This window comes from Aotus nancymaae, unplaced genomic scaffold, assembly GCF_030222135.1.
Source record: "Aotus nancymaae isolate 86718 unplaced genomic scaffold, 86718_ANA_hifiasm-v0.15.2.pri h1tg000089l, whole genome shotgun sequence".
In the NCBI taxonomy this organism is placed as follows: Eukaryota; Metazoa; Chordata; class Mammalia; order Primates; family Aotidae; genus Aotus; species Aotus nancymaae.
In genome coordinates this window covers 5,883,780-5,908,825 of record NW_026988504.1, presented here as the reverse complement: position 1 = coordinate 5,908,825, position 25,046 = coordinate 5,883,780, and the positions used below count along the sequence as shown (strand labels likewise).

Genomic DNA, 25,046 nt, shown 5'->3' with positions numbered 1-25,046 from the left:
TCCACCAGCTTCAGCCTCCTAAAGTGCTGGGATTATAGGCATGAGCCACCGCACCTGGCCCGAAAGACAATTTTAAAAAATTGCATAGCACAGTAGCCTGGGGACATTTAGCAAAGGAGTAAGATGGCGGTATGTGTGTAGATAACATTCAAAGTGCCATTGTGACGGTCCTGAGCCGTGAGGGAAAGAGTCATGTGTTTGGTATGCTCTTCTTACCAAGGCAGGGGATGGTATCATACGTTTTAGAGAGTTGTCTGTGAAAAACAATTAAAATTTGCTTATGCCACGTGCGGTGGCTCACACCTGTAATCCCAGCACTTTGGGAGGCCAAGGAGGGCGGATCACTTGTGGTTAGGAGTTCAAGACCAGTCTGGCCAATGTGGTGAAACCCTGTCTCTACTAAAAATAGAAAAATTAGTTGGGCGTGATGGCAGATGCCTGTAATCCCAGCTACTTGGGAGGCTGAGGCAGGAGAATCGTTTGAATGTGTGAGGTAGAGGTTGCAGTGAGCCAAGATCACCCACTGCGCTTCAACCTAGGTGACAGGAGCATAACTCCATCTCAAAAAAATAAAAATTAAATTAAAAAAATAAAAAATAGACCCGGTGCGGTGGCTTATGCCTGTAATCCCAGCACTTTGGGAGGCTGAGGTGGGCGGATTATCTGAGGTCAGGACTTCGAGACCAGCCTGGCCAACATGGTGAAACCCTGTCTCTACTAAAAAATAAAATAAAACTACAAAAATAATTAGCCAGGTGTGGCAGGCACCTGTAATCCCAGCTACTACTTGGGAAGCTGAGTCAGGAGAATTGCTTGGACCCGGGAGGCAGAGGTTGCAGTGAGCCGAGATGTTGCCACTGCGCCCCAGCCTGGGTGACAAGAGCAAAACTCTCTCTCAAATAAATAAATAAAAATAAATAAAAACAAAATTTGATGCTTAAACAATTAAGCTTCATACATACAAATTTTAAAATCAAAATTTAGGCTGGGCACGGTGGCTCACGCCTATAATCCCAGCACTTTGGGAGGCTGAGGCGGGTGGATCACGAGGTCAAGAGATCGAGACCATCCTGGTCAACAAGGTGAAACCGCGTCTCTACTAAAAATACAAAAATTAGCTGGGCATGGTGGCGCACGCCTGTAGTCCCAGCTACTCGGGAGGCTGAAGCAGGAGAATTGCTTGAACCCAAGAGACGGAGGTTGCGGTGAGCCAAGATCGCGCCATTGCACTCCAGCCTGGGTAAAAAGAGCGAAACTCTGTCTCTCTCTCTCAAAAAAAAAAAAAAATAAATAAAAATAAAATAAAAATAAAAATAAAAATTTTAAACAATTTAAATTTTTCCTTTTTTAAAACTCTAATTTCATGACAGATTAATCTTCATGCATCTCGAAATGTATAGAACCCCTCCTTCCCAGCCTTCCCTCCCTCCCTCTCGCATCCTTCTTTCTGATTTCTGGAATCGAAAGGAAGATTCAGATATTCAGGAACCATCACACAGGAAGCACCCATGACATGTGTCCAACATCACTCCAGGCAGATGTCCTCGGGTCCTGGGTGCCCAGGTTCCTGTGAATTGTGACCCCAGACAGAAGCGTGATCGTAGAACCCAAAGCCAGGGAACACCCAGGGCTGGCACCCTCAGGGTGGCTGTGCACTAGGGGACCTCTGACTTGCGCTGAGTAAAATGCGCAAAGCCAGCAATGCACCCATAACCCAGATTCTTGAGAGGCTGCAGGACTTTGGGAATCCCAGGCATTAGGCCCGGGGCAGGGTCATCATGGCGCTTGCTGGCCGAGTGAGGACAGAGCCTGAGCCGGAATCTGCTGGTGCTGGTACAAGTGGTGAGTGGGCGTGTGGGTGGGGGTTGCGGTTAGGGCGTGGACATCCCAGAATCCAGGACGCTGTTCACAACTCCTCCAGACTCCCTGCTCCTCTCCCTTACAGCACCTCCCTCCCGAGGCCTCCTGAGCCTCTAACCCCGAGATAAGGAAAGGGGTGGGCTCAGTTGGAGTCCAGTGTCCGCTCTGGTCCAATCAGCTCTACCTGGGGTGAGGGGAGGCTCCTCGGGTCAGGCTGCCCCCTCTGCAGGGCGTGGCTGGACAGATTACTCAAGAAAGGAGGCAGGTGGGACTGAACGAACCCACGGTACCACACGGGCCTCCGTTCTCATGCATTTAAGTTTCCCACACTCAGGCAGGAAATGAAAATGCTTCTTGGACCCCCACGGAGAGTACAGGAGAGGGGAAGGGGAGGAGGAGTTTTCGGTGCTGTTGATTACACTTTCAGCCTCCTGTGCATTTTTGGGAGGGCTGCAGGAGAAGGCAGTGCTGCGCTCTTACCCAGAACTCCCAGCTAACTGGCCTCCCACCTTCCTCTCGTCCTCTAGGGCCTCCATCGGCAGCTGTGCAAGGGCCCTGCCTCTGCCTCTCCTCGCTCGCTGTGATACCTCGGGCCTCCCAGGCTCCGCCACGCCCTTCCCTCTTAACAGCTGCCTTCCATCACCTTGGCTGCCTGCTAATTCCTTAAAACCCCGTTTTGATTTCGCCGCAGTAAAACTCTTGACACCACCCTCGAGTCAGAATTAGTCACTTCTTCCTCTGTAAGTTGGAAACGCCGCTTTATCGTGGAGCTTTCTTGAAGGATATCAAAGTAGAGAGACTCCTTCAGAGAGAATTTTGCACCCTCTCACCTCCGCGAGCGGTACCCGAGTTGTAAAGGGCGGCTCCCTGTGTCTGCTCCGCTGCACCTAGACACCGAGCTGCGCACGGTGCCCAGCGCACCCATTTACAGGTGAGGAAACCAAGGCCCCAACTCATCGATGCACTCTGCCCTTCTGATTACCGGAAAAGTAGCAGGACAGCTGTCTGGTCCTGTCCCGCCCTGCCCTGGCCCACTAAGCCGGCGCCCCGGCTCCGACAGCCGGCTGTGCCCGGGGCCGCCCCGAGCGCCCGCACCTCCTCCCGCTTCCACCTGGCCGGGCCCGCCCTGCCCAGACTCGGGACTGGGAAGTGCGGCGATTCCCGGAACCAGCCATTGGCGCCAGCGCAGGGAGCGGGGTGTGCGGAGCTGCGGGAGCGCGGGGCCACGCGAGCGGCCCCCACCCCCGGCCCGGCCCGATCTGCGCTGCCGCGCGGGGGCGCCCCCTCCCAGGCCCGGAGCCTGCCAGCCCCACTCCGCCAGGTGCAGCGCCGCGCAGAGGCGGGCGGGGGCGGGGCTCGGCGAGCACCTTTATGGGGCGGGGCAGGGGCGGGGCCGAGGCGGGATCACAGCCGGCCGGGCCTGGGTTCCTCGCGCACCTCCGAGGAGGGGCGGGGCTGGGGCGGAGCCGGGGCGGGGCCGGGTGCTATCGGGACGGCGGGCCGCCCCCTCCTCCTTCCCTCCTACTCCTGGCCCGGGATTAGCGCCCTGGGAGCCCGCGCCCCGCGGCCTCGCTGCCACACTTGACTGGGAGCGGCGGCCACGGCGTCACCATGAAGAAGTCGTACTCAGGTGGGCTTCGCGCCCGGCGTGGGGAGGGATTGGTGTCCTGGGACCAGCGCTGCTCACCTGAGCGCCTGCGGCCCGGGTGGCGAGGCGCCCCCGGAGCTGAGCGGGTCCCCAGGGCGGCCACACCGCAGGTCGAGTTTCTCCCAGGACGGGGCCGCTGTCGGGCGGCTTTCGACCTGAGCCGAGGGTCCCCTGCGCTGTCTCCAGCTCTGGTTCGAGTGTGGGAGGGGCTGCCCTGGGGGACGCTCCCTCCTCCTCGCCCCTTGCACCCTCATATCCCCGCAGGAATCGCTGACTTTCCAGTCCGGCCGGGTGCTTTGGGTCCCTGTGCGTCTGTGTGGGTGGATGGGGTGGGGGCTGGGTGGAGGGGTGTCCTTGGGTTCAGCCTGCAGGGCTGGTGATCCACGCCGCAGCACCTTTTCTTCGAATTCTCTCTGTTTTCTCCAATGCTCAGTGGGGCACGGGATGGCCTCCAGATGGGACCGTCCAGTAGTGCCCAAACTTGGCGACTGGGGTTCATGTTTTGGGCTCAGGACGCTGCCAGCGGCTGACATCCTCACTCCACCCAAGCAGGGCCCGCCTTAAGCAGGCGGAGGGGGCCTGACTTGGGCCTCACCATGAGCCGATTCAGGAGCCTTCATAAGAGGCTCCCCCTCTGGTACTCTGAAGTTCCATTTCACAGATGGGCACACTGAGGCCACAAGGGCAGGTTGAGGGCACTCCAGATCTTCATTCTTTGTCTTTTTTCCTTTGTGGTTGCCTCCGAAGGATCCAGGCAGGCAGGACACTTTGTCCTCCTCAGCCCTCAAGTTATAAACAGCGGCTCCTCTTCTGCTAACTCTAGAAACCTACTGTTTAAGGTTCCTCCTTTAGTTCAGTTGGATACGAAGTTATCTGCCAGGGACCCGTGAATTACTTTTTAGTGATGGCGGACAGAATCATGGGCCTTAGTTGGAGATGAAGAAGCCATGATGGCCATCCCCCTGCCCGTGGGCCATTGTTGGTTTCCTCTGGTTTTCCATATTTCGGAACCAAAATGAGTAATAAAGAATACCTTGTTTCAGAGAGGATTACTCAGAACTTCCCCGAAAATACCCTTCTGGGTCAGTAGCTTAGAATGTCAACTTTCACCCGGTTGTTGTGAACAACATGGCCCTTGACACTGCCCGAGCACAGCTCTGTCGGGAGCTTGGGTGGGTTGGTGTGCTGGTGGGCGGGAGGGGCTTCCGGGTGGCACATGCTTGGTTTTGGCACTGGGGCTTCCTCCCCAACATGCTCCAAATGCCTGAGATGGTTGCGGGCATCGCGCCACGCACGGCCCGTTCCTGGGGATCTCTAGCCTGCCCGGGGAGGGCTGTTTGCCCTTGGTTACACTTCACCTCCCACAAGTGGGTCCAGACAGTGGGGTCGACCGGGGTCCTCCCAGATGGTGGGTCCTGGGCCTTTTCTGCAGAGACTCCTGCACAGAGGCCGGAAGGGCCCTGAAGCAGGCTTGGAGTCTCTGTACCTGGGGCTTATTTGAGGTGGGGAGACCATCACTTGGCCCTTACACCTCTCCCCCACACCTACCCCACCCCTTACTGGGTATCTTTTTTTTTTTTTTTTTTTTTTTTTAAGGACAGAACCTTTTGCAGTAGGTGGAAGTAGAGTCTATGGGGTGAGCAGGAACCAGCTCTTGCAGAGCAGCCTCAGTGGCTCCTTGTGTTTATCTAAAGGGGCGGGCCCCTCCAGGGTGGGGGAAGGGAGGGCTCAGACCATTTCTGGTTCTCTCCCCCCTTGGCAGTGGCCCAAGGTGTGCTGGGTCACTGCACTGCAGCCGTATGGGGTTGGGCTGGAGGGGGCTGATGGTGGGGGTGGGCTCTTGCCCTCATGCTGAGTGTCCTGGCGTTCTCTTGGTGCCAGCCCTGTGGCTGCTGTGGGTGGGGGCACTCGCAGAAGTCAGGCTGACCCCTCCACAGCCATCAACACCCTGAAATTAAGGAAAGCAGCATACGATGTTGAAAATCCCCCAGGGTCTGACAGTCCAAGAAGAACAGGAAGGATTTTTTTTTTTTTCATCTAGGTTGAGTGGGCTGATTGCTTCTGGACATACGTATGGGCTGCAGAGTAAACAGAATGACTGTGCCCTTGTCCTTGGCAGAGCTGGGTTGAGCACTTGGGAGCGTCTGAAAAGGAGAAAGATTTTAGAAGGATGCGTTGGGGCAATCTCGAGTACCGTGGGTCTATACACAGTCATCAAACACGCTTTACGTGTTGGGCACACGTGGCCAGGTCTCAGTGGGTGCAGGAATGATCATGAGATGTAGTCCTTGCTTGCAGAGAACTTGCACTCTCCCCGCAAGTTCAGGATGTCAGGATGAGGGCGAGACACCAGCTCATTAACACCCCTCCCTCCTGAGCAGTTCAGCCTCCAAATACTACAGGAGTGCCTGGGAGGTTTTAGGGGGAGGTGAGATTGAGCTGGGCCTTGAGGAAGGAGAAGTCTCGAGTAGTGGAGAATAACCAGGGACTTGGCCAGGTGCACTTGTAGTCCCGGTTACTCAGGAGGCTGAGATGGGAGGATCACTTGAACCCAGGAGTTTGAGGCTGCAGCACTATGATAGCGCCCAGAAATAGACATTGCACTCCAGCCTGGGTGACGTAGTGAGACCCCGTCTTTGAGAAGGTCTTTTCCAATGAGGAAGGAAGCAAGGGCCCGCATGGAGCGGCTGCAGGGTTCAGGGGTACACAGGACAGGTTCTCTCTGGCAGCTCCACACTGCTCCAGGCTTTCCTGGAGGTGCCTCACTGGGCCCACCAATGGGGTGGAGGTAGTGGTAGTCTACAGGCAGTGTGGTCCAGTGGTTATACCCAGTGGCTCAGAGCTGCCAGCCTCCTGGGGTCAAATCCCACCGGGCTGCCGCTTCTCCCTGTGGCACAAGGTTCTCACCTCATGCGTCTCCTCTGCCTGGTTGGTTAAATGGGACGGTGCTATGTTGTTGTAAAGGTTAAACGAGTTCATATTTGAAAACGCTGAGAAATGCCTGCTCAGTAGTCTGTTACTGCTGTCATGGTCATGATTGTCATTGACAGCAGGAGGATGGAGAAGGCTGGGGTTACGCCATTGCTAGGGCGCTCCAGGAGCCTTCATGATATTCCCTTACTACAGTCAGAGTGAGCTGCAGGGTCCCTCCCTGAGCCCTTCAGCACTGGAACTAGCTGCACTGCACCCCCCGGTTCTGTGGGTTCTGAGTTCTGGGACTGCCTTTGCATACTAGGTCACGTGGAACTTGCCTTTATTCCCAGGCTCCCCTGGAAACCCCCTGTGGTGGTGGCAGGAGGACTTACCTGAGGCCCACGAGCCACAGAAGCGTGGATGAACTTGTGTCACACCCCCACTGGTACCTGAGAATTACTCTGGAGATCCCTTTTTTTTGAGATGGAGTCTGGCTCTGTCGCCCAGGCTGGAGTACAGTGGAATGATCGTGGCTCACTGCAACTTCTGCCTCCTGGGTTCAAGCAATTCTCGTGCCTCAGCCTCCTGAGTAGCTGGGATTATAGGCGCAGGCCACCATGCCCAGCTAATTTTTATATTTTTAGTAGAGACGGGGTTTCACCATACTGGCCAGGCTGGTGTCGAACTCCTGACCTCAGGTGATCCACCCGCCTCTGCCTCTCAAAGTGCTGGGATCACAGACATGAGCCACCGTGCCCGTCCTGGGCAGAGAGGGAGGCTGCACCCTCAGAGGAAGCAGCTTCTGCTGTGATTCATTGTGCTGGCTCGCCATGGTGGACGGGGATCACCCCCACCCAGCGCCCCGGGAGCTGGCTTATGGGAAGGGCCCAGAATTGCACCCTCACGGAACACTTTGCCAGTCAGCTAACCCTGGGGACAGGCGAGCGTGGGAAGGGCACGGCACAGGGTTTCTTCCTCTTCTCCCCCAATCCTGTCTCCACCTCTTCTCGTTTCCTCTTGTCTCCTCACGTCCAAGCTTGTCTGCTCTGGCACATTCAGGGGACCTGGGCTGGAGAGAAAAAGTCACCTCCTGCAGTTAGTCTGTGGCTCTGTCCGGCTCTGTCCCCCTCCAAGGCCTCCCAGTTGTGAGCCAGCCAGCTGAGCCTGAGTCCTGGCCAGCCCTCTCCCTAGTCTGTTGCGGAGGTAGGAAGGCATGCCCAGGGAGGGGCCCCTGCCCTGCTGCTCACGCCAGACCACAGGCGCTTGCCTGTCAGATCTCCCCAGCCTGCCCAGAGGGGTTCTGATAGCCAAGGGCAATGCCCCTGGCAGCGGTGCGTTGAGTTTGCAACAGTCCACTTTCTTCCTAGGACCACCCCCACAAGTGTGACCAGCTCAAGCCAGGACAGGTGCAGGGGGACAGGGGGTTGCCACTTAGGGGCAGCGGTCTGGAGTCCAGGTGCAGGTGACATGGGGGCCAGCCCTCTGCTTGGAGGTCCCAGGTAGGTGTTTGCAGAGAACGTCTCAGGACCCATGGAAGGAGGCACTCCCCACCCGCTACCCGGTCCTTGACCTGCCCTCCTCTGACACTCCTGCCCATCCCAGGCAGCCCTGACAGCACCCTGTGGCTGGGACCTAGAGGTGGCCCCTGTTTCCGCCCTGGTGTTTGTCCGCAGGCCGTGCTGCGTGGGCTCCGAAGTTTGCTTAAGATGGACCCGATAAGGAAGGTTCAGCACACATCAGTGCAGGCCTGGCCTGGGGGCAATGATGGAAGTTCCTGGGCAGATCCAGCTGGCTTAAGGGTAGGAGGGGCTCCAGAGAGAGGCTCCAGGGCCCTAGGGGTGCGCACCTTTGGGGTGAGGAGGGAGGCGCCGCGCTCTGTTTGTTGGAGCTATTACCTTGGAAACCTCCCAGCTCCGGGCTGTTGCCAGGGATTTATGGGGATCAGTGGGTGCCAATGCCTGGGTGAAGCCCTCGGGGCTTGTACACAGCACACTGCGCCGTGGCCCCACTGTGCTAAGTGGCTCAGTCTGCGGGAGAGCCCTCAGCCAGGCAGGTCACGTGATCTGGAATCGGTGACCAAAGGGAGTCAGTCATGGTGGGTGGAGGGCCCTGGCAGGGAGCCATTGTGGTGCCAGGCATGAGGATCACGTGGCACTGAGGCCTGTAGGTGCCAAGCTTCTGTGGGAGCAGTGTAGTGACCCCATGGCCGATGGGCTGGTCACCCCTATCCCCTTCCTCATGCGACATTTTTCCCCAGGCTGGGAACTTTGCCAGGAAGCCCAGCATTGGCCTGCTGTACTGGAGCGGCCCTGCTGAGCTGTGAGCTGCCCGTCTCCCTGAGGTTCCTGACCCATTTCAGCTCTCCATGTGGACTCAGTCATTTGTTCCAGAAGTGTCTGCGGGGTGCTGCTGGGTGTCAAGCTCTGTTTGCCTCCCTGCTGCACCCTGGAGTCTCGGCACCAGCCCTGCAGGGTGGCCTGGCCTTGGGTGTCCAGGACAGAGTGTGGCACTCTCTGCTCCCAGCCCCATTTCTCTCTGCCTTATCTCCCTGACCCCACCCTGGGCCCAGGTCCATTTGCAGCCCCCGTGAAGGGGGACATTGAGCTGTTGCCGGCAGAGGAGGGGCGGCTCTCGGGCACTGCTTGCCAGTGGCTTCTTGGCAGCTCTGCGACAGCTAAGCTTTGTTTCCAGCCTAATCTGACCTGGTTCTCCAAAGCGTAGCTGTTGGCAGCCTGAAAACCTCCAGGACAGGAAATGGGAGCGGCACAGGGAATGTAATATGATCCCCGCTTCAGGTCGCTGGGCGGCCCTGGCCCAGGCTGCGTGCTCTCTCTGGCAGGAACCCAAGTTGGTGGTCATCCTCAGAGCGATGTTGGCCCGGGGACTTCAGTGGCCCTTTGTGTCTGGGTGACAGGAACCCTGGGTGGTCACTCTGCCCTGAGTGTGTGGGTCCCCAGAAGTGCTGGGTTAGGGGACGTGAAGGGCCAGAAAGTCCCCTCTGGAGCATCGGACTCACTTGCTGACTCTTACCCCACCCTGGCCTTGGGTTTCAGAGGAGGGTCTAGGTGGGAGCGCCATCTTTTCTCAGTGGGGATGTGGCTTCAGTCTCTGTCCAGGTGGGTGCATTGCTCTCTTTCTGGCTCCTAGAGAGGTCTGGTTCCTCTCAGGCTGCTTCAAGGGCCTGCGATGAGGCCTAGGCTGTGGCCGGGGCCCTCTGCTTTCCCCAGCACTGCACCTGGGAACCAGGAGTTGGGTCCCAGAAGCCGAGGAGGTCCCTGAATGCTGTGCCTCAGCCCCTGTCCTGGCCGTGCCAGGCATGTTTGGGAGCCACAGTGTTGCCTGCCCAGGTGGGCCCCGGTGAGTGGTTACCAGGAAGGGCTGGGCAGAGCAGTCGGGCAGGCCGACCTGGGGCTTGTGCTACACATCAATCCGATCCGCATCCCGTACCCGGGATCCTTTCACAGCCTTCCCGGGAACCAGCGCTCCTGTTTCTATCCCAAATCAGATCCCAGCCGGGAATAACACCCATGCAACCCAAGCCACTAGGAAGTGGGTCACATCCAACCCCTGCCATCTTCCAGCCTGTTCAGGACTTGACTAACTCAACCCGGAGGGATCAGGAGAGTTGCCTGCAAAACCCACTAACAACGGGGGACTTTGGGTCTGTAGCCACAGGGTCTACAGAAGTGTTGGGCTGTCGGGTTTCCTGGGAGGTGAGCCGGTGGTGTAGACACCGTGGAGGCATGGGTAGTGGAACAGCTGCAAGTGTACAAGGAGGCTGGCATCACGGCATGGAGAGGAGGAGGTGGTGGATTTCTCGCCAATGTTGGCATCACGCTGCCTCCAGCATCAGAGACCCAAGGTGTGGCTGACCTCGGCTGGGGCTGGGGCTGGGGCTGCTGGGGCGATGAGTCATTGGATAGCAGAGCCTTCCTGGTAGCCGGGGGTTAACGCTTTAACTGCCAGGCCTTTGCATTTTGCTTCTTATTCTTTTTTTTTTTAAATTTGAGACAGAATCTTGATCTGTCGCCCAGGCTGGAGTGCAGTGGCTCAGTCTCGGCTCACTGCAACCTCTGCCTCCTGGGTTCAAACAATTCTCCTGCCTCAGCCTCCCAAGTAGCTGGGATTATAGGCACGCGCCACCACTCCCAGCTAAAAGTTTTATATTTTTAGTAGAGATGGGGTTTCTCCACGTTGGCCAGGATGGTTTCAAACTCCTGACCTCGGGTGATCCACCCACCTGGGCCTCCCAAAGCGCCGGGATTACAGGCATGAGCCACTGCACCTGGCCTGCATTATGCTTTTGTAAAATTATTATTATTATTTTATTTATTTTTTAAGGAAAGCAATCTGAACTATAGGCTGTATCTCTTCTTTCTCTTTTGCTTTTCGTAAGTTTTCTGTATTGCTTATTGCCAAAAAACACGAACAGGAAATTGAAAGGAAACTTCGACACTTATTGGCTGTAGCATTTTTATTTATTTATTTATTTTTGAGACAGACTCTTACTCTGTCGCCCAGGCTGGAGTGCGGTGGTGCGATCTCGGCTCACTGCAACCTCTTCCTCCAGAGTACAAGTGATTCTCCTGCCTTTGCCTCCTGAGTAGCTGGGATTATAGGCATGTGCCACCAAGTCCGGCTAATTGTTTTATATTTTTAATAGAGACGGGGTTTCACTATGTTGGCCAGGCTGGTCTTGAACTCTTGGCCTCAGGTGATACACTCGCCTCGGCCTCCCAAAGTGGTGGGATTATAGGCCTGAGCCACCAGGCCCAGCCATGGTCGACAGTTTTTGATCACTGGCCACTCTCCACGTGATCCGTGATTTTCCCCTTGGCTCACTGGCCCTGCCCCTGTTCATCTGCTCACCTTTCTCATGCGTGTGGTTTGTTCATGGGGTATGTAACGTGGTCTAACCAGGAAATGGAAACTGCTTGAACAATTATTTTTAAAGTTTTTTTTCTTTTTCGAGACAAGGTCCCACTGTGTCACCTAGGCTGAAGTGCAGTGGTGCGATCATGGCTCGTTGCAGCCTCAAACTCCTGGGCTCAAGCGATCCTCCCTTCTCAGCCTTCCAAGTAGCTGGGACTACAGGTGCATACTATATGCCTGCCTAATTTGTTTTTATTTTGTAGAGACAGGGTCTTGCTTTGTAGCCCAGGCTGCTCCTGAACTCCTGACCTCAAGCAATCCTCCTGATTCAGCCTCCCAAAGTACTAGAGCTACAGGCACATGCCACCACGCCCTGCTAATTTTTGTGTATATATATATTTTTTGTAAAGACAGGGTCTTAGGCCAGGCACGGTGGCTCTCACCTGCAATCCCAGCACTTTGGGAGGCCGAAGCGGGCAGATCACAAGGTCAGGAGTTTGAGACCAGCCTAACCAACATGGTGAAACCCCGTCTCTACTAAAAATACAAAAAATTAGCTGGGTGTGGTAGCGAGCACCTGTAATCCCAGCTACTCAGGAGGCTGAGGGAGGAGAATTGCTTGAACCCAGGAGGCAGAGGTTGCAGTGAGCCGAGATTACACCACTGCACTCCAGCCTGGGCAATAAGAGCGAGACTCCGAACTCGAGTTGGAAGAGGCGAGTCTGGTCTCAAAATGGAGGGCCATGATCCAAAGGAGCCAGAGCAGTTGAGAAAACTGTTTATTGGTGGTCTGAGCTTTGAAATTACAGATGACAGTTTAAGAGAACATTTTGAGAAGTGGGGCACACTTGCAGATTGTGTGGTAATGAGAGATCCCCAAACCAAACGTTCCAGGGGCTTTGGTTTTGTGACTTATTCTTGTGTTGAAGAGGTGGGTGCAGCAATGTGTGCTCGACCACACGAGGTTGATGGGCGTGTAGTGGAACCTAAGAGAGCTGTTTCTAGAGAGGATTCTGTAAAGCCTGGCGCCCATCTAACAGCGAAGAGAATTTTTGTTGGTGATATTAAAGAAGATACGGAAGAGTGTAATTTGAGAGACGACTTTGAAAAACATGGCAAGATTGAAACCATAGAAGTTATGGAAGACAGGCAGAGTGGAAAAAAGAGAGGATTTGCTTCTGTAACTTTCGGTGATCATGATACAGTTGATAAAACTGTTGTTCAGAAATACCACACTATTAATGGGCATGATTGTGAAGTGAAAAAGGCCCTTTCTAAACAAGAGATGCGGTCTGCTGGATCACAGAGAGGTCGTGGAGGTGCATCTGGCAATTTATGGGTCGCGGAGGAAACTTTGGAGGTGGTGGAGGTAATTTTGGCCGTGGTGGAAACTGTGGTGGAAGAGGAGGTTGTGGTGGTGGAGGTAGTTATGGAGGAGGTGATGGTGGATATAATGGATTTGGTGATGGTGATAACTATGGCAGTGGTCCCGGTTATAGCAGTAGAGGGGGCTGTGGTGGTGGCAGGCCAGGATATGGAAACCAGGGCGGTGGATATAGTGGCGGTGGTGGAGATGATGTTTACAATGAAGGAGGAAATTTTGGTGGTGGTAACTACAGTGGTGGTGGGAACTATCATGATTTTGGAAATTATAGTGGACAACAGCAATCAAATTATGTGCTCATGAAAGGGGGCAGTTTTGGTGGAAGAAGCTCAGGCAGTCCCTATGGTGGTGGTTATGGATCTGGTGGTGGAAGTGGTGGATGTGGTAGCAGAAGGTTGTAAAAGCAGCAGAAAAGGGCTATAGTTCTTAGCAGGAGGGAGAGCGAGGAGCTGTCAGGAAAGCTGCAGGTTACTTTGAGACAGTCGTCCCAAATGCATTAGAGGAACTGTAAAAATCTGCCACAGAAGGAGCGATGGTCCATAGTCAGAAAAGTTACTACAGCTTGAACAGCAAACCCTTCTTGTTCAGGACTGTCATAGCCACAGTTTGCAAAAAGTGCAGCTGTTGATTAATGCAATGCAGTGTCAATTAGATGTACATTCCTGAGGTCTTTTATCTGTTGTAGCTTTGTCTTTTTCTTTTTCTTTTCATTACGTCAGGTATGTTGCCCTGTAAATTGTGGTAGTGGTACCAGGGATAAAAAATTAGGGAATTTTTAACTTTAAAAAAGAAAAAAAGACAGGGTCTTACTTACTGTGTTCCCCAGGCTGGTCGTGTACTCCTGGGCTCGTGTGATCCTCCTGCCTGGGCCTACTAAAGTGCTGGGGTTACAGGTGGGAGCCACAGTGCCTGTCCACTTGAGCATTTAGAACAGAAGGACCTAAAGGCACAGAACTTATGATACAGATGATCAGAGTGGTGAAGGCCAGACAGGGAACGGAGAGGGAATCAGCAGGAAATCAAAGTCGTGTGGGCTTATACAGCTCTCTAAAGGTATAGATGCAATGATTCATTTAGAATGAGAAAATAACAATAAATTATAAATTACAAGCAGCTATGAAATATCACAGACATCACTAAATGCAGAAGTGTATCCATCAACTACCAGTCACATCTCCAAAGTAATATTTCTTCCACATTTGGACATTACTTCTTCAATGTGATGACTTTGTAATATCGTTTTCTACTTTGAGAATAGAAAACCAATCAGGCTGGACGCAGTGGCTCACGCCTGTAGTCCCAGTGCTTTGGGAGGCCGAGGTGGGTGAATCACTTTAAGCCAGGAGTTCAAGTTCAGTCTGGGCAGCATGGTGAAACCTTGTCTCTACTGAAAATACAAAAATTAGCAGGGCATGGTGGCACACACCTGTAGTCCCAGTTACTCAGGAGGCTGAGGTAGGAGGATCGCTTGAGCCCAGGAAGTCGAGGCTACAGTGGGCCGTGACCATGCTACTGCACTCTAGCCTGAGTGAGAGAGCGAGATCCTGTCTCATGAAAGAAAGAAAGAAAGAAAGAAGGCCGGGTACGGTGGCTCATGCCTGTAATTCCAGCACTTTGGGAGTCTGAGACGGGTGGATCATTTCAGGTCAGGAGTTTGAGACCAGCCTGGTCAACATGGTGAAACCCTATCTCTACCAAAAATATAAAAAATTTAGCCAGGTGTGGTGGCATGTGCCTGTAATCCCAGCTACTTGGGAGGCTGAGGCAGGAGAATGGCTTGAACCCAGGAGGCAGAGGTTGCAGTGAATCAAGATCATACCACTGCACTCCAGCTTGCACAACAGAGCAAGACTCCATCTCAAAAAAATAAAAATAAAAAAAAAAGCTCATTAATCTCCCTCGTTGATCAAATTTCGTTTTTATTTTTGGTATTTGGGATGTATACAAAAGCGGCAGTCGACGCGGAGTTGGTGGTGCAGCTACAATTTTTTTTGTAGGAGAAATACAGGAATTCTGGTAAATCCTATTTTTTTAATGTGATTCCCATCAAGAAAGATGTAGGGAAGTGGGGGTTATTTCTAATTGCATATGAGGCGTTTGTGCATGTATTTCTGACCAGAGAGACTTTTCTGTTTTGACATTGAAGGAACTGAACCCTTTGCTTACAGCCTCACCTCTGGTGATGGGAGTAATTTTCCACAGATTTGCCTCTGGACCCGAGCACTTCAAATCTCTCCTCTCTCCACTGTGCACATTTTTCCGGCGCCAGGCACCGCAGGACATGTTCGTGTCTTGTGATTTTTGATTCTGCGCGGTAGGTGGAATTGGAACGGTGAGCGGAGCGAGTATTCCTGGAATCCGTTTCCGCACCGGGATGGCGAGCAACAACTGAACTATACGTGGAAATAAATGGGAACTACATAAATATAACCCGACTAAAGCCAAACTAAATATCTTTCCAGTTCAACTTCTCCTTAGCAGGAGCCCCCACGTGGCAGCAAGCCTCCGTTTCCACCTCACAGGAGAGAAAGCGTGAGGGGCGGGAACTCGAGGCTGGAAATGAACAGGGATGGTAATTGATTGTAGGTAAAATATTTTCCATTTTGTAAATTTTACAAAGAAATGTTTGACCCGATGGACATGTGGTTAGGGCCCTCCCTTCTCAGTGCATGGAGAGGGACTTGTGCAGGCAGGGAAGGGGTTCTTAGCATTGTAAGGGCCACCTGGAGATTGGCAGCAGGGTGCCACCACCACCCCTAAGTCTGGGGGTGAGAGGGAGGAAGTCCTGGGACCTGAGTCCAGGGGCAAGAGTCCCCTGCTGGGAGCCCAAACAAAGGTGGGACTCTGGCAGGCCCTGGGGTGACACAAAGGACAAACCTTCCTGCTGGAGAAGCCTTCCGAGGCAGAGGCAGTGGAGAGCTCCCCGGCCCTCCGCTGCTCCCACCTCCCAGGCTCCTTCCAAGCCTGTCGTTGGTTGAATCCAGCCCAAGGCCAGCAGGCCTGGGGACCTGGACACCTGAGCCAGCAGAGGGTCAGCATTTCTCCCACACAAAGGAGGGCACGAGAACGGGGAGGTACAGGGGGGCGATCAGGCCGGGACCTGCACAGGACGTGCAAACAGGAGCTCCCCTCTCTTCCCACCCCAAATGGCATCTGCAGCCAGCCTCACTTCCCCGCTGTCAGACAGCGAGAGGAACCTGGTTCCCGGCACCAGCCGCCCCTCTGTGGAGCCCCTTTCCTCTCTGGCCTTTGCTTGCAGTCACTGGCGACGCAGTGGACCATGTCTTCTGGGGAGTTGGATGGTGAATGTGGTTTCTCGTGTGTTATGGACTGAACTGTTCCTCCACCTTGAATTCCTGCGTTGGAGCCCTAACTCCCATTGCAACTGTAATTGAAGAGAGGGCTTTTAGGGAGGTAATTAAGGTTAAATGAAGTCACAGGGCGGGACCCTAATCTCATAGGATTGGTGTCTTTGTAAGAAGAGGGGGAGACACCAGCGATCTCTCAAGGAGGCGGCTACAAGCAGGAAGAGAGGCCTCGCTGGGAACCAGCCCCGGCGGCACCTTCATCTGGACTTTGGGTCTCTTGAACGGAGACATGCATTTCTGTTGTTGAAGTCACTCCCTCCACAGCAATCTGGGTGGCAGCCTGAGCTGACCAAGGCACCATCTGCATCAGCCAGGGCTCTCCAGAGAGACAGCCGACAGGAGGTGGGTGGATGGACAGATGGGTGGATGGCTAGACAGACAAGCAAACAGACAGAGAGATAGAGACAGACAGACACAGACGGGCACACAGACAGGCAGACAAATGGATAGATAGAGAGATAGATGACAGACAGACAGACACAGATGGGCAGACAGATAGGCAGACAAATGGATAGATAGAGAAACAGATGACAGATAGGCAGACAGACAGACAGACACAGATGGGCAGACGGGCAGACAAATGGATAGATAGAGAAACATGACAGATAGGCAGACAGACAGACAGACACAGACGGGCAGACGGGCAGACAAATGGATAGATAGAGAGACAGATAGATGACAGATAGGCAGGCAGACAGACAGATAGATGGATGATAGGCCGGGTGCAGTGACTCACATCTGTAATCCCAGCACTTTGGGAGGCCAAGGTGAGCAGATCACTTGAGTTCAGGAGTTTGAGTCCAGCCCGGACAATATGGTGAAACCCCATCTCCACTAAAAAAAAAAAAATTAGCTGGGCTTGGTGGTGTGCTTCTGTAGTCCCAGCTACTTGAGAGGCTGAGGCAGAAGAATGGCTTGAACCTGGGAGGTGGAAGTTGCAGTGAGCTGAGATCACGCCACCGCATTCCAGCCTGAGACTCTATCTCAAAAAGACAAAAAAGGGAGATAGATGATAGATGGATAGCTAGATAGATGATAGATGGATGATAGGTAGATAGATGATAGACAGACAGGCAGACAGATAAATTGACTAGATAGATGATATATGGATAGATAGAAGATAGATGATGGATGGATAGATAGGCAGATAGGTGGATAGAAGTATGATTGATTGATAGATAGGAAGGAATTTATTTCGGGAATTGACTCATGCCATTGTGGAGGCCGAGATGTCCCACAAAAGGCCATCTGTAAGCTGGAGACCCAGGAAAGCCAGTATCGTGGCTCAGTCCAAGACTGCAGGACTCAGGACTGGGAAACTGTTGGTGTAACTCAGTCCAAAGCCAGAGGTTTGAGAGCCTGGGGGACTGCTGGAGAACTGGGAGTTCTAAGTCCAAGGGCAGGAGAAGAAGTCATCCCAGCTCCAGGAGAAAGAGAGGGAATTCACCTTTTCTCTGCCTTTTTATTGTCTGTCAACGGAATGGTGGCATCCACATTGATGGAGGATCTTTACCAGTCAGGCCACCAACTCACATGCCCATCTCCAGAACCACCCTCATAGATGCACCCAGAAGTAATGCGCCACCAGCCATCCCTTCATCCAGCCAAACTGACCCCTGACATCAGCCACCACAAGGCTCAGCAGAATCGCGGTTGCGCAGTGATGGGCTGCATCCCGCCTACAGAAGTTGAAGGTGAACTGTTGCACAAGCCGGTAGTTCTCTCAGGCTCCTTCCAGTTGTTTGTTCTTTTAAAAATGAGTTTATTGGCTGGGCGAGGTGGCTCATGCCTGTAATCCCAGCACTTTGGGAGGCCAAGGTGGGCAGATCACAAGGTCAGGAGTTTGAGAACAGCCTGTCCAATACAGTGAAATCCCATTTCTACTAAAAAATACCAAAATTAGCCGGGCATGGTGGCGCACGCCTGTAGTCCCAGCTACTCGGGAGGCTGAGGCAGGAGAATCGCTTGAACCCGGGAGGTGGAGGTTGCAGTGAGCTGAGGTCATGCCACTGCACTCCAGCCTGGGTGACAGAGTGAGACTCTGTCTCAACAACAACAAAAAAATGTATTTATTGAGCACCTGCTGTATGCCACGTGCTGTGATAAGCACTGGGGCACGGCAGTGAGCAAACAAGGACTATTCTTTCTTGGCATTTACATACAGTAGAAGGAAACAGAGAATCAACGAATTCATCAGTTTCAGAAAACTGTCAAATAGGACTAAGAGCTATGCTGAGAATTAAGATAAGGTGATTGCATAGAAAGTGACTGATGGCTGCTTTGGAGTGAGTGGTGAGGGGTGACAGAGAGGATGACAGCTGAGTTGAGATTGGGAAGACAGGAAGGAGCCAGCAGTGCAAGGACTGGGCTGGGAGCAAGCTTGGTGCATTCCAGGAACAGCGAGAAGGCCAGCGGGGCTGCAGTGGGGCAGGGGAGGGGGAGGAGGGAGGCACAGGTCACAGAGGAGTCTGGGGCCAGATGGAGGACCCTTCCTCCAAAGCTCAGTTGTTTTCTCTGTAAAAGGAGAACGTGTCCCCTCCAAAAGTCACACATGCCAGCACAGTGTCTGGCTCATCATACGCCTTCAGCAGGCGGTGAGCATGGCTGCTGTTGTTATTACTACAGTATGATTACTAGGCATAATGGGGTCACCAGGCTTTGCATTTACAGCAACGTAAGGGTGTCAGCGAGCTTCCCTGGGGAACCCGTCTCCCCTCACTAAGTTCCCAGGAGCCTGACAACTGGGTCAATGCAGCGACAGCTACAGCTGCCTGGTGGACTGGAATCTTTAGCCACAGGCCAGGGCACTTTCATTTTAGCGGAAACCTCTACTTGAGGAAGTGGGTTGATGGCAGAAAGGGGGCTGCGGGGTGTGCCATGGATGTTTCTGGGTTACTCTGACCTCCTGGGGAGCCTTCCCCACCACGACTGCTGTAGGGAGCTCAGCTGCAGTGACGGATGAGCTGCAGCTCAGCCTTGAATTCACTGTTTATCGGAAAACCTTCCATGGGAGATGGGACGCTTTCCTGTCGGTTCTCTCGGCCTCCAGCTGCTTCGCTAGTGCAGAGATTCTCACCTGGGTGTGTGACTGGGGCTCAGGATGCACCACGGGTAGGTGGAGATGGGGGGCAGTGTCTCGTCTCATGCCTCTGAACCTCCTCCTCCTGCCTTTCTGTATTTCATTTCTTCCCGGCCTCTCCCACTTTGGTGCTTTGGAATGACATGCAATCCAATACACAGGCTGACTTTAGTATTTTATTTTATTTTGGAGACAAGGTCTCTGTCACTCAGGCTGGAGTGTGGTGGTGCTATCGCAACTCACTGCAGCCTTGAACTCTGGGCTCAAGAGATGCTCCCTCCTCAGCCTCCCAAGTAGCTGGGATTAAAGGCACAGATAGATAGATTTGCTAAATGACAAATAGGTAGATGATAGATGGAGAGATAGATGACAGATAGATAATAGTCTTGCTTTGCCAGGGCTGGTCTCGAATTCCTGGGCTCAAGTGATCCTCTTGCCTCAGCCTCCCAAAGTGCTGGGTTTACAGGCATGAGCCGCTGTGCTTGGCCTAGGCTGGCTTTAAAAGCTCCTCACTCTCTTTGCATCCTGATGATCTCTGTCTCCTGGAGTAGCCTCTTTGGCTTCTGACACTTTGTAGCTATTGTTGGCCAGCTGTGGCATGTGAAGCTGAGGCTCAAGAGAAGGGCAGTCCTGTCCAAGGCCACGTGGCTCAGTGCTAACACTCAGACCTCAGTGTTTTGATCTCCCTCCTGGTGGCTTCCACCCTTAGTGCATCTCTGGAGGTGCAGTAAGGAGGCCTGAGGGAGCTAAAGGCCAGGCTCCAGTCAGCTAAGAATTAAAAACAGCTGTCTCTGTGCTCCTCTGTCAATCTGCCACTCCATTATCTCCCCCAGCAACGAATTCAGTTTGAATTTCAGATAAACAAGGATTAATTTTTAGTATAAGCATATCCTATAATACATTTGGGATATACTTATGCCTAAAAATGATTCACTGTTTGCTGGCCTCAGTAGCTCATGCCTGTAATCCTAGTGCTTTGGGAGGCTACGGTTGGAGGATTGCTTGAGTCCAGGAGTTCAAGGTTACAGTGAGCCATGATCCTGCCACTGAGTCCCCGCTTGTGGGTGACAGAGCAAGATCTCTGTCTCTTACAAAAAAATTGTTCATTGTAAAAAAAAAAAAATGTACATTGTTTATCTGAAATTCAGGTTTAACTGAACATCCTGTATTTTATATGGGAACCCTAGAGTCCCAGAGTCCCGATGCCCACTGGTAAAACTTTGCAGGGAAGCTCTGTGGGTCCTTGGCTGGCACTGATGCCTTGTGATGTGCAAGGCCATCTGGGAGGTGAGCACCTGCTGCCCGTGCAGGCAGACCAAGGCCCTGGGCAGGCACGATCTGATCTCACCTTCCCCAACCTGGGGGCCAGATAGCATTGGCAGCTTGCCACCAAGACAGGGGCTGGTCACCAAGAGAGGGGCCGCCTCCGTGGGCCATCTTTGGCTGCCAGCCCTCCCCCTAACCCTCTCCCTACCCCAGAGGCCAGGGGCACTGCACCAGAAGTAGCATGCTACCTCCTTTGCTTGACATTTTGTAGTTAAGTAGCTGTTCATCCTTCTCACAGGAGGTGGTGGGCCACAAGTGCCCCCTCCACTTTCCAGGGGGGATGGCTGGGACCCCTGGCCTTGAGGGAGGTAGGGTGCTGTTCCTTTTTTTTTTTTTTGAGACAGAGTCTTGCTCTATCACCCAGGCTGGAGTGTAGTGGCATGATCTTGGCTCACTGCAGCCTCTACCTCCCAGGTTCTAGCGATTCTCCTACTTCAGCCTCCTGAGTAGCTAGGATTACAGGAACATGACACCACACCCAGCTAATTTTTGTATTTTTAGTAGACATGGGGTTTCACCATGTTGGCCAGGCTGATTTCGAACTCCTGACTTCAGGTGATCCACCCACCGCAGCCTCCCAAAGTGCTGGGATTACAGGCGTGAGACCCCGTGTCCGGCCGGCAGGTGCTGTTCTGCTGAGAATAACACCTTCTGCAGTGTTCATTCTCCTGTAGAAGCAAGTTCCCATGGCAAGGGGGTTGCTCACCTCGTGGATGAATAAATTGACTTTAATCCACAGCCCTGGGTTGGGGAAAGTTTGTTCTGTGAGGCGGGTGGGGTGGGGGTGGGGGTGGGGAGGTGAGGGCAAGGCCAGGAGGGCCTGGTGCCCAGTGTACCTCTTCAGGGTACACCTCCAGGTGGTAGAGGCCAAGGACAGAGGGGAGGAGAAGAGGGAGGTGCCCATTATCTCCTTATCTCAGCTTCCTCTGGAGATAAGCTTGAGTATTTTAGTTGTAGGAGATAAGTCTGGAATTTAAACCTTTGACTTTGATCCAGCCCTTCACAGCTCCTGTAAGCAAACTGAGCCTCAGAAAAAGGGAGTGGGGAGTGAAGCCTGTGTATCCTGGACACCCCCACCCCAGGCTTGAAGTGGGAAGGAGGCGCAGGGAAATGGGGGAGGCAGGGATGACCTGGCCGAGGGTCTCCATGGCCCAGGTTTCCCTAGGGGCTCTCTCAGGAGATCTTTAAACTTTTATTGTTATTATTTTTTAATAGAGATGGGGTCTCACTATGTTGGTCAGGCAGGTCGCCAACTCCTGGCCTCAAGCCATCCACCCACCTTGGCCCCCGCAAAGTGCTGAGGTTACAGGCGTGAGCCACTGCACCCGGCCTCTTGCAGGAGTTTCAATAAAAAAGTTGGGAATAGATTCTTTTCTGTAGATGACTTCTTGTCATTATTGAAAAGGGATGTTTATGCACAAGGAGGTTTCATAACGCCTCGTCCTAAAAAGCTCCCTTTTGAGAAAATGGTGACTTTCGATAGAGAAGAGACTGCCCAGGCCTCATTCATTGTCAGCACAAGGGCAGAGCAGGGGTGTGGCAGTGTCACCCTCCTCTGAGACAGCCCCATCCCCGCTCTGCCCAGGGGTTCAAAAGTCTGGTCTATTCGAGACCCCAGAGGGGTTTGGAGTGGCCGTCTTGCATCACGGGTGGTGGCTGAAGGATCTGAAGTGACCTTCGAGGAGGCCAGGGTGGCGGGTACATTCCGAGACCGTTAACAACAACGATACATCAAATAGGGTCTGCTCAGATTCTGAGTGCCCGTTTAAACATTTCCACTGCGTGACTTACCAGATTCCAGCATAAAAACCCAGGTAAAAGAAAACATAGCCAGCGTGGCAGCTTGTGCCTGTAATCCCAGCTCAAGGCCGAGGCGGGAGGATTGCTTGAGACCAGGAGTTTGAGACCGGCATGGGCTACCTGAGACCCCATCATCTCTGAAAATAAAAAAAATACTTTCATGCTCTATGTCTTTCTTCTACCTAGGTTCCCCAAATTACATGCATTGGGGAAAGCCCATTAAGAGAGCTCCCTGGCCAGGCATGGCGGCTCACGCCTGTAATCCCAGCACTTTGGGAGGCAGAGACAGGCGGGATCACCTGAGGTCAGGAGTTCAAGACCAGCCTGGCCAACATGGTGAAACCCCGTCTCTATTAAAAACACAAAAATTAGCTGGGCGTAGTGGCAGGGGCCTGTAATTCCAGCTACTCGGGAGGCTGAGGCAGGAGAATTGCAGGAACCCGGGAGGCGGAGGTTGCAGTGAGCTGAGATCACGCCACTTTACTCCAGCCTGCTGACAGTGAGATTCCCTCTCAAAAACAAAAACAATATTGAGTTTTAATTTTGTGCCAGGCACTGTGCTTGCACTGAGGGACCCCATTTACTCTGAATAACCTATGGGTAAGCACCATCTCCGTCCCCAAGGAAACTGAGACTCAGGAAACGGAAGTCATTTCCCAGGCCCACAGCGAGGCCTGGCAAGGTCTGCATTCGAATTCTAATCACTGATTCCAGGCTTTCCTGCCTCCTTTGCCTGTCAGAACTCAAATACTGTGGGATGACTCCAGACAGCTAGATTTCAATCATCTCCTCTCCTTCTGAGTGTGTTTTATTTTAAAATCACATAAAAATAACTCAGTTCTCAACTGGAGCCATGGAATCGTTAGATATCTTGGAGGCGTCTCCAGCTACCTCTTTGCTGGACTCAGACACAGGCCTGAAAAATTAGGTCCAAGGAGCTGAACTGGAGCTGCTCGTGGCCAGAGGTCTCTTCCCGGGAACAATGGTGGGGGCAGTGGCCTCACTAAGCCTGGCAGTTTGTTCAAGAGCAGGGGACGCTCAGGCTGCTCTCACCCTCTTCTTATGAACAGAGTTTGCTTTGCGTCTTCTCTGTGCCAAGGGCTGCCAGGCACCAGATGTCCGTTTTGGGCAATCAGAAAAATAAACACTGTAAATAAAACAAAAACTCCACCCAAGAAATCTGGGACAGACGCTGTTTTCCCCACCGTTTCTCCACCCCCATGCCGGGTTTGGGAGAGTGCGCCAGCACATTTCCTAGGGATGAGATGCCCCGGGCTGTTTAACCTGGATGGAACCTCTTCTATTTTACTTTTGCCCAGTGCCAGAGGGCAGAGGGCAGGGGTGGTGTCCATCTGGCCCAGGCAGGAGGACAGGGCAGCCTTTGTGGCCGGCATCCCCTGCAGAGATGTCCCAGCCAGAAGTGACTTGATCCTCAGGAACGTGTGGCCCATTCTCTGCTGGGCTGGCCACTCCTCACGCCCCGTTGTTTCCATAGTGGAGTGTGCTGGGTTTATGGGCACAGCTGTGGTTCACTCTCAGCCCTGGACAGCAGGATGTCCCAGCGGTGCACTGATGGTATGTGCGTGGGGACGTGTGGAACAGGGGATAGTGACCCCATGCGTGTTATTGCCGTGTGGCTCCCAGTCAGGTGTGTGAAGGGGGGTGCTCACAGCCAACATGGAAGTGAGCTGAGCTGGGGCCGGAGGGACCCAGGCTCACTGTGTGCCTCTCAGCAGCCTTGGGAGCAGGGTTCGTCCTCCTCCTGGCTCCTCTCCCCGCCTGGCCCCGGGCAGCCCACCAGAGCCGTCTCTCCTGGTCTTAAAGGGGCTGTCATTTCTGGGAGGCAGATGCTGGCCCCTCCATCCCCGTCTCCTGGAGATATGCGCCGAGGTCAGCCTTTCTGTCTGTAGGAGCTGGCTGGGAACCCCTGGGTTTTCCTGGTGGGGTTTTTGTTGCTCAGAAGTGAGCAGAGTGAGCTGGCACCAAGAGGAGGATGCTGGGTGAGGTCACGGACATGGCTGGGGCAGGCTGGGGGTGCTGGAGGTGAATTCCGCAGCTGTATGACCTTGGGCAGTTTGCCCAGCCCTAAGCCTCACTTCCTCCTCTGTGAAATGGGGCGGGAGCACCTGCCGGCTGAGGTTGTGGGTTGAGTGAAGTGGAGCTAAGGGACAGCTCACAGCCTGCCATCAGACCCTAGCAAGCAGAAGTGGGTGTCCCTTGGCCGGGCGTGGTGGCTCACGCCAGTAATCCCAGCACTTTGGGAGGCCGAGGCAGGTGGATCACGAGGTCAAGAGATCGAGACCATCCTGGTCAACATGGTGAAACCCCATGTTTTTTTTTTTATCTCTACTAAAAATACAAAAAATCAGCTGGACACGGTGGCGTGTGCCTGTAATCCCAGCTACTCAGGAGGCTGAGGCAAGAGAATTGCCTGAACCCAGGAGACGGAGGTTGCAGTGAGCCGAGATCCCGCCATTGCACTCCAGCCTGGGTAACAAGAGCGAAACTCCGTCTCAAAAAAAAAAAAAAAGAAAAAAAGAAGTGAGTGTCCCTGCTCAGCATCCTCTGGCCCCTCCTTCAAGGTCCAGCTTGGTCTTCGTCACCCTGGTGAAGCCTCACTGGTTACTCCAGGCATCAGTTCCCACACCCTCTCTGTGCCACACACGTTTCTCATGGCATTGCTTTACCTGGAGGGTGGGTTTGACTGAAATTGGGGCACATCTTGGGATTCCCCCAGCACCAGAGAAGTTCAGGCTTAGTAGAGATGGGTACCTTGTTGATACGAGTTCCACGAAG

The 25,046-nt window shown here is 53.5% G+C and overlaps 1 protein-coding gene and 1 pseudogene across 1 annotated transcript in view; both read left to right on the top strand.

The window, feature by feature from the left end:
- The first annotated feature begins 3,456 nt into the window (after positions 1-3,456).
- The window catches only part of SEPTIN9 (septin 9), a 216,237-nt gene continuing 194,647 nt past the window's right edge, over positions 3,457-25,046 (top strand). Inside the window, exon 1 of the mRNA XM_021670915.2 lies at positions 3,457-3,490. Within this exon, the coding sequence (XP_021526590.2) occupies positions 3,472-3,490 (19 nt within the window). The 5' untranslated portion in view covers positions 3,457-3,471. The remainder of the gene's footprint in view (positions 3,491-25,046) is intronic.
- Positions 12,027-13,517, top strand: LOC135271661 (heterogeneous nuclear ribonucleoprotein A3-like; annotated as a pseudogene).